At 30.1% G+C, this 8,818-nt stretch overlaps 1 protein-coding gene across 1 annotated transcript in view; it reads right to left on the reverse strand.

The window, feature by feature from the left end:
* Positions 1-2,369, reverse strand: part of LOC111620570 (nucleolar protein 10-like) — a 51,494-nt gene extending 49,125 nt beyond the window's left edge. Inside the window, exon 1 of the mRNA XM_023362517.1 lies at positions 2,233-2,369. Within this exon, the coding sequence (XP_023218285.1) occupies positions 2,233-2,298 (66 nt within the window). The 5' untranslated portion in view covers positions 2,299-2,369. The remainder of the gene's footprint in view (positions 1-2,232) is intronic.
* Positions 2,370-8,818: the final 6,449 nt, after the last annotated feature.

Below are 8,818 nucleotides of genomic sequence, written 5' to 3' on the forward strand. Positions count from 1 at the left end.
ATAAGTAAAATTTCAACAAGAATTTTTGAAAAATAAAAGGAATATTTAAAAAAGATAATATAACCTTAGTATTTAATCAAACAGCTAAATTGTAAAAGAATATTACAGTTAATAATACTGTAAATAGCATATTTACAGTATTATTAACTTTAATATGTAAAAAACAATGTATTATACAGTTTTGAATGTAATTGCAAACAAATTCACAAACAGAAAAAACAAAAAAAAAGTTAAAAACAAGCTTTAATAAACATATAAAAGATATAAAATATAATAATAGAAACTCAACAGTAGCAAATACTGAAATCACACTAAATCAAGAAAGATTCAATAAAAACAATAAATTATTTATTGTGACATCATCACAATGCCAGGCTGCAAGTTTTAATCATATTTTTACCTTATTTAATTTAAAATATAAGCTCTCCTCCTCAAATTAGTAGTGGCTTGCCTCTATACATCATACTTTTCCATTAGTAATAGAGTCATGATGATCATTTATCTAACATCTTTCAGGGAAAAATTTTTGAATTGAAACAACATGACTTCCGGTGGAAGTTTGGATAGTTACTGGAAGTTTGTATATAGTTAATCGGGTCTCCTGCCATTAGGTTTCCATATCTGGTCTTGTCTTTCATCTATTCTCTGTTCTCGAGATTAACGAAAGAGAGACAGACAAATGGATGACAGTGGGAATTTATAGGTGTACAATTTTTCAAATTGCAGCCCAATAAAAAAGAAACTAATACATATAAATGAAAATGGTTTGAATAACTATAAATTATGAAAATAAAACTAGAAAAAAGAATAAATGATAATATAGTTTTAAATGTATGATTTGTGGTATCCTTTTATCATCAATATGGCAGAACTTCAGTGATGATATGTAAATAAGTATTAAATGAAATGAAAGAAAGAAAAATAACACAAACTTTTGTAGTAATGTTTGGGCCAGACAGTCAACATGGAATAGTGTTACTACCTGAGGGTTACGAAATGCCTAAGAGACAGAATCAGGCAAAAATGGCCTGAACTTTGGAGGAGCAGCGAGTGGTTTTTTCACCATGACAATGCACCGGCTCATTTGTCTTTCAGAACTCATGAGTTTTTGGCCAAAAACAAGACTGCTGTGCTTTCCCACCCACCCTACTCACTTGATCTGGCCCATGCGACTTTTTTCTGTTCTCCAAACTAAAAAACACACTCAAAGAAAAAAGATTTGCCACCATTCCAGAGATAGAAAAAAATAAATGACAGAGGAGCTTATGGGCATTCCGGAAAAAGCATTCCAGGACTGTTTCAAAAAGTTGAAACACCATTGGGATAAGTGTATATGTTGGGGAGGAGACTACTTTGAAGGGGACCCTGACAAATAAATTGTAAGTGAAGTATATTTTTTGTAATAAACAAAGTTCAAGAACTTTTTGAACAATCCTTGTATATATTCTAAAAACACAAAGTTCTTAAAAATTATTTTGTAAAAAGCTATTCCCATCACCTGAGCTGCTATAATGTGTTTTCTGAATATTTCTCATTTTAATTCTGTTGATATTATCCATATATTTAAATTGAAATTTTATGCTATTTTTGGTAAGATTCTAGCTCTGAAAGAGAGGAAAGAACCCCCTAAATTGTAGACCCCATTGTGCAATGGAAAAAACAAATATTTTGGTATATGACATACGGATAGTTGCATGGGCTAGATACTTAAAAGTGAGTCTTAGCAGAGGAACACTTGCAATCTCACACGATCCAATTTTGGGAGAGCTCTATCTCATAAAGATCGCCCGTAGGGTATGGTTCATTAGACTTTTTTTGATCGCACAGGGGAGGTCTACAATTTGGGGTTTATTCCCCCCATTCGGAGCTAGAATCTTATCAAAAATAACAAAATTTCAATTTAAATATATGGATAATATCAACAGAATTAAAGTGAGAAAGACTTCAGAAAACACGTTGTAGCAGCTCAGGTGATGGGAGTACTTTTTTACAAGATAATTCTTAAGGTCTTTGTGTTTTTAGAATATACTGTATATGTAAAGAAGGGATCTGTACTTTATCGATAAAAAATAATAAAATCTCTAGATCATTTTAAGGGAAAAATGTGAGTAGCCTTAAAATATAAATTAGTAATAAATAAATGAGTTTAATCACCTCTAGAGTAATTAATAAAATAATTTCATATTTTACTTTGAGGTATATAAGCATTTTAATGATTAGTAAAATACTTACGTCGGGGAGCGACTTCCCACAACTTAGATTATAAATTTTAATATTATTTGGATTAGAAACTTGCATTATTTACGATTTTCACGTGTTCAATTCATAACACTGTCAGCAGCCATTACAAAACGTGACGTAATGATTCGTATACGCTCCCTATCGGATAAAACTGTAAACTAAATATTTTAATTATATTAAAAAATTTTAAATTAAATTTATGTTTAAATTTAATTAAATATTGCTTATATAATTATATGAAATATATTTTATGATTTAGTTTAAAAAATCAATTTATAAAAATTTTTATTTTTTATCCGTAGAATATGGGGTGAATATACTTTTCGTTTCAGATGGATCGATCTGTAAGATCAGATCATCTTTGTCACGTGAGACAGATAGCTTCTGTCGCGTTTTAGTTGGCAAGTATACAAGTAGAATCTAATAATTACTCAGTGAATGAAATTGCTCACAAAACGGCAAAATGGGAGAGTGCACGCCATGCATTCTTGCCGTACAATCTCGCAAAATTTTTTTTACTTCAATTTATCGGATATTTTAATAATGATGTTTTTACTTATCATTTATAAGTTTTAAATATTTTTATATTTTGGTAGTTAAACATATTTCTTTTCTCTCAACTATAAGCTTGACTTTAACCATGGAGGCTGCCATCTTTAATCCTTTTTTACCCGATCTAAACGATCCTACCCTCCACTCAGATTACTTTGATCGCGATACAGTTTATCCTAAATGGCGTTTGTATAAGTGGATAGCGATTGATCAAATCTCTATAGTTTGTTTATATACACGGTTTGAACGATCGGTGTAATCTTGGATCAATTTGATTACAAAAGTATATGCACCCATAGTTCACGAAAGAGATTCAGAGACGGGAAATAGAAATGGACTCTATCAATAAAAATGCTGTTATTATTGTCTGTTTTACTCTTTCCACTCTGCGAATACTAAGAGGGTCTTTTATTATGCCCATAAACGATTCGACTGAGTTTTAAAATTTTTTTAAATTCTTTCTACCCTGTGGGCACTAAGAGGACCTCTTTTAGCAAGCCCGACATATTCGATTGGATCATTCCCGAAAAATTCCTGGAGATTTTTTTGTTCCGTTTGGATTGATCCTTGATCCCCCAGAGCGTAGCCTGTTACCTTGACCGCTCGGCCATCCGGCTGTCCGATTCGATTGGATAGTGACGGATGGAGACCAACATATCGAGATTGTTCGTCAATAAAAAAAATCCTGGGTGTTGTCTTCCGGATTCGAACTTTGGCCTAAGGAACTCAGAGCGTCTTGTGTAAATATATAAAACCTAGTTCCCAGTTATATGACAAAAGTCGCTTCCGACGCCATGTCGCTCACCAGTGACCAAGTAGATAAAACCGGGGATGGGAAATCAGAGGAAAAATACATGATTCTTGACTCACAACTTCCGAGTCGGTATTTTTTAAAATCGACTTTGACTCCCGACTCCCATAAAAAGATTTGACTCCTCGATTCTCGACTCCCGACCTAAACTCCGATTCTCCATCCCTGGATAAAACTATTGAACACTGGTAGTTGGTCGTGAGTTCGAGCCTCGCCAACGGACTGGCCATTCGGAGTTTTCCGGATTTTCTTCACGTCAATAACGCCCAAATAAGGGCCAATTTCCCATAAAAGATTTCTTGGGCGGCATTTTTCCTCGGTAGATGACCCATGTGTCCCGTTACCCTAATCGAATAAAAGCAACGATCGTATAAGTAGCGGTGCACTCAGGATTTAATCTTAGGAAAGCCGAGTTAAACGGATAAAAACTTTTTAATGTGAATTCAATAAAATTCGCATATTATGTGATTGCTAATTCATAAATATTATAGAAATAGAAGACACGCCATAATATAAAAAAGAATCATTAATTAGAAAAAGGTTTTTGGAAAACTTTTTAGCGTTTCCTTTTTCTTTGGAAGGTGCCAGGGCTCCATGACACCACCTGGGTGAGTCAATGTATACAAGACACTCGTGCTGTTATACTCGAGAACCTAGTGGTGCAGAAGATACTACTCAATGTGGTTTCCATTTTGAAAATGTAAAACCTGAAGGCAATTAACAATGTGTTCAATGTAATCGATCCTCTTTGATCACATTTAGTGTCATACTGTCTTTCAGGGTGCCATCTTAGTAACATGCCTTTTATTAACTACATGTTTTAAGTGTCCCTACAACCAAAAATTACACGAATTCAGATACAGAAAACATGGCTATAAAATACGATATGTAGAAATGCTCTATTTTGCACGAAAGTGATTGATTCAATACGTTGCTGTTTCAAGTATTGAAACAAAAGTGTTGAACATCTCTTGATGTCTCTAGCATGTTACAGATCCATTGGAATTAGCTACTTAGAAGAATAATGGTGTAAGAATAAAGTATAATGTAGCTATGAATCCATATCAGACTGTAACTTTAGGCGAGTTCCACTGAAGTGAAGATGCACTGTACCTCGTCTCTACAGTATCTACTATGACCATGACATATTTTGTTTGTGGCATGAAAGGTCATTGCAAAAGTGATGCGCATTTTCCTATTGGCGGCAAGCAACTACTGGTGGTGACTGGTTTTATACGGGCAACAACCTTTCACACTGCGCCGTAGTATACACCTGCGCTATCGGACCCTGTAACAATATTCATTAATGTTCATCCACAGCTGTTGTAATGTTTTCAATGATTTATGGATGATAGAAACGAATGATAGATTTGCATCCTCCGTCGGGTTGTACTCCCACAAATCCAGTTTTCTCGAATTGAGTGATCATTTTCATGAGCAGCAACGGCATCAATATTTTTATCAGTGCCATCAACAGTATCAATATTTGCATCAGTAGTATCTACAGCACTAACAATGCTGCTGATTCTACAGATTTGTATCCGTAGAATCAGCAACAGTTCATCAATAGTATCAGAAAATCAGCATCAGTGGCATTGTCATCATTAGCATCAGCATCATCATATTCAACCTTTCCTCTTTAATATTCATCATTATTTTCTTCATTTTTATATATTTCAGCCGATTAGCAGCTCATTAATCGTAACGTTAATTGCAAAGTACAGTATATCATTAACAGTGAATTTTTAACTTTAATTATTTAACATATTAACGTATCTGATATCCATTTATCTTACTTTCTTCTTATCACATTTATTTAACGTTATTTACAGAAATGTAAGGTTAATTGAAGCTGAAAATTTAATTTCTTCTCTAAAGAAAACCGAAAACAATATACAATATATATGAAGATGAAGATTAAAAAAATGTAAAAACAATGTATGGAAAAGATAAATATTAAACTTATCAGCTCATAAGTAGGAAAGCAAGACAATTTTTCTTCAGCATTTTCCTACATAATCTGTATAATATTTATAAAAATTTATTAATGCATGTTAAAATAACATATACATAATTTATATTATGTTTTATAAAGTTTACTATTTAATTTATTTCTTTAATAACTTATTAAGACATATATAAACTTTCCTGTTTCTAGAATTCATATGTAATTATCTAAGTAAGAATCCTATTTTCAATGCATCACATGGAAAAGATATTTGCACACATCTCTCATTTTCTTTGGAAGAGATTGAAAATTCTATCCTTGATCTTTCCATTTCCTTTCTTCACCATATTTATTACTTTCTAACCTTTACTTTCTGTTATCTTTCTAACAAATCGACACACTTCTCTATTCTTTTCTCTTATATTTTACACTGCAATTTAACATTCTTCATTCTTCATGTGTCTTTCTCAAAGATTCCTGTCTGTAGTTTAATCTTTCTTCTATTTTTATACATTTTTTTTTTTAAAAGTTTTATCTGTAAATATTCTGTACAAACTTTAAAATTACGTGTGTTAAGTGGAGGGTTGAGTAAAGTATAAGCGTTTACTAATAGGATCATCAGGAGAGTTGGGTGGTTAGAATAGTGCTGAAATAAATAAGTAATTTAATTAAATTTACGTAATTAAAGGTTAAGTTAATTGCATTAGGGTAAGTAAATTATATTGTTATAAGTGAAAACTGTGCTTTAATGGTAAGCAATTGGGGTTAATAGTCTTATTATGTTAACGTATGGATGGAATGAACAGTAAAGGATTTTTATACAGAATAATTAATCAAATACGCAATTAAAGCAACAAGTAAGAAAGGTTAAATAGTTATTTTATAATAGAAAACAATGTTTTATGATTTGTTATAGAAAGGTGTGATTATATTAATGGAGAAAGGTAAGGAGTAGATCCCTCGAGCTGAGAATAACAAATAAACTGCTAGGTTAAATTTACTTTAAATGAAGTAAAATCGAATTATTTTGCAGCGTATAAGCAATAAATAAATTAAAAATAATGAAAATAAACAAAGTAATTATTCAATAACGTTGCATTATAGAGATACTTGTACAGAAAACCATGTAAGCAATAGAAAATAATGATTTCTGCAAGAAAAATTTGATTAAAAATAACAAATTACGATTATTTTCTTAAATTTTAATAAGTTTTACACAATTTAAACTCGCTAATAAACTGAGAAATGATTTAAAATTAAAGAGAAAACATCTTTTGTTTGGAAGATTATCTTCCAGTACACGACTAATGACAAAGTTTTAGTAAATTTAAATAAATTTTATTCTAAGACTTAGTTAATCCTTTTACACCTTCCGATCGATGTAGTGTCGAAATGTCAGTTAATCCCACCTTCAAACCGAAACAATTGGAAGATAAATCTTATCAACAGCGAATCTAGAAACTTTATTCTTGTTTATTTTGGTAAGAGATTATTAAATAGAACTTGGATGAAACGAGATTTTATTTGTAATGGATGAAATAAATTAATTCCCGTAAAATCTGTACGAATTTTGTTAAGACGTACTTAAAATTCAGATATTTGCAACAGTTTTTAATCAGAGAAATGTAGAAAAGTAGAGATTCTTATCATCTTTCGCCTCCTATTCTTACTCTTCCTTTTTCTACATCCCCGCCTTCTTCTCCTTCTACTTCTTTTCCTCCTTCTCATCATCAATTCAAGCTCAACATTTAATTAACATTGAAATTATGAAGATCATAAAATAATAATATCATCATCTTAATTACATCACTGTAAATGATGATAGCATTTTCATTATAACATGACGACGTTGTATATATATATATATATATATAAAATTAGAAGTTTTTTTTATTCTCCTTTATCTATTCCTTTTCATCTTTCTCTTCTTTCTCCTCCTATTTTTATTACTATTTTATCTCCTTGCTTCTTCTTCTTCTTCATTTCCTTCTCCTCTTGCGATAATGATTGAATTGTACAGTACTTCTTCATTCGTCAAAATATACATAAATAATAACTAATAAAAATCATACAACTTCAACGAAACAAGTCATTAAAACGAAATTTATCTTGACACTTTCTTTGACATTTTTTCTCGATTTTCTCAAGAGCTTTCAAAGATTCCGAAATGACAATTTTATCAATAAATTCATCAAAAAAATGTATTTTTTTTTCTTTACTTTTTTATATCCATCACACAGATAACGAGGACAATTCGATGACATACTCTTACTTCTTTGATGATGAGAATGTCTTTCTCTCTTATAATTTCCTCCTCCATGGGGGAAAAAAACTACATTTTGCTTTCAATGATAATTTTATACATGATTTTAAAGTTATTTCTTTAAAAAATTAAAGTGAAAATTTATTCAGTTAAATTTATTTTAGTAAAGTAACATTAATGATTCTCCCTCCATCTTTCCATCTTTCTTCCTCATCCAACTCATCCTTTAATGGAGTTACTCTATGGAAATACATTTGCATCTCAGAATAATATCATAAAATTCTCATGAGATTTTACTAAATTCTGACAGCTTATGAATTAAATATTCGTATTTATTAATATATTATTATTCTAAAGCTTAAAGTGAACTTGAATACGTAACTACGTTTTTAAAAATTACTTCTTTCGCTCTTTATTTTGGAATATAATAATGTTTTAATTAGAAAAATATATTTTTAATGTTTTCATGTACTTAATATATACATATATTTATTTATTTATAATAATTATTAATATAATTAAGCATGTTTTTTCTTTAAATTATAATTATTTTAGCTTGAAGTGAAAAGATGAAAGGAAGATGCTAGGCAATAAGAGTATTATCTAACATCATCATTTATTCTAAAAGAATATGCTAATAAATACATTTTAAAGAAGAAAATACATTAAATGATGTATAAACATATTCATAAAATATACTTTTAAGCAGTTTTTAAATTATTTTACTTTTAAGAAAAAAAAAAACAACGTAGAAAACGAAGAGAGAGAAAGAGGGATGATGATACGTGATGCTCCTGTAAATTATACGTAATTTTTATAAAATTATATGCAAATAGATAAAATTTAATGGTTAAATAAATTAAAGAAATATTAAAGTTTAATAAAATAATAAAAGTAATAATAATTAATTAAAACTTTTCGGAAAAAAAGTTAATATTGTTGTACACGAAACATAATTAGAAAGTTTAGATTGGTATACAACATAAAAGAAAGAATGGATTCT

This window comes from Centruroides sculpturatus, unplaced genomic scaffold, assembly GCF_000671375.1.
Source record: "Centruroides sculpturatus isolate CEXI.00-Female unplaced genomic scaffold, Cexi_2.0 scaffold321, whole genome shotgun sequence".
Classification (NCBI taxonomy): domain Eukaryota; kingdom Metazoa; phylum Arthropoda; class Arachnida; order Scorpiones; family Buthidae; genus Centruroides; species Centruroides sculpturatus.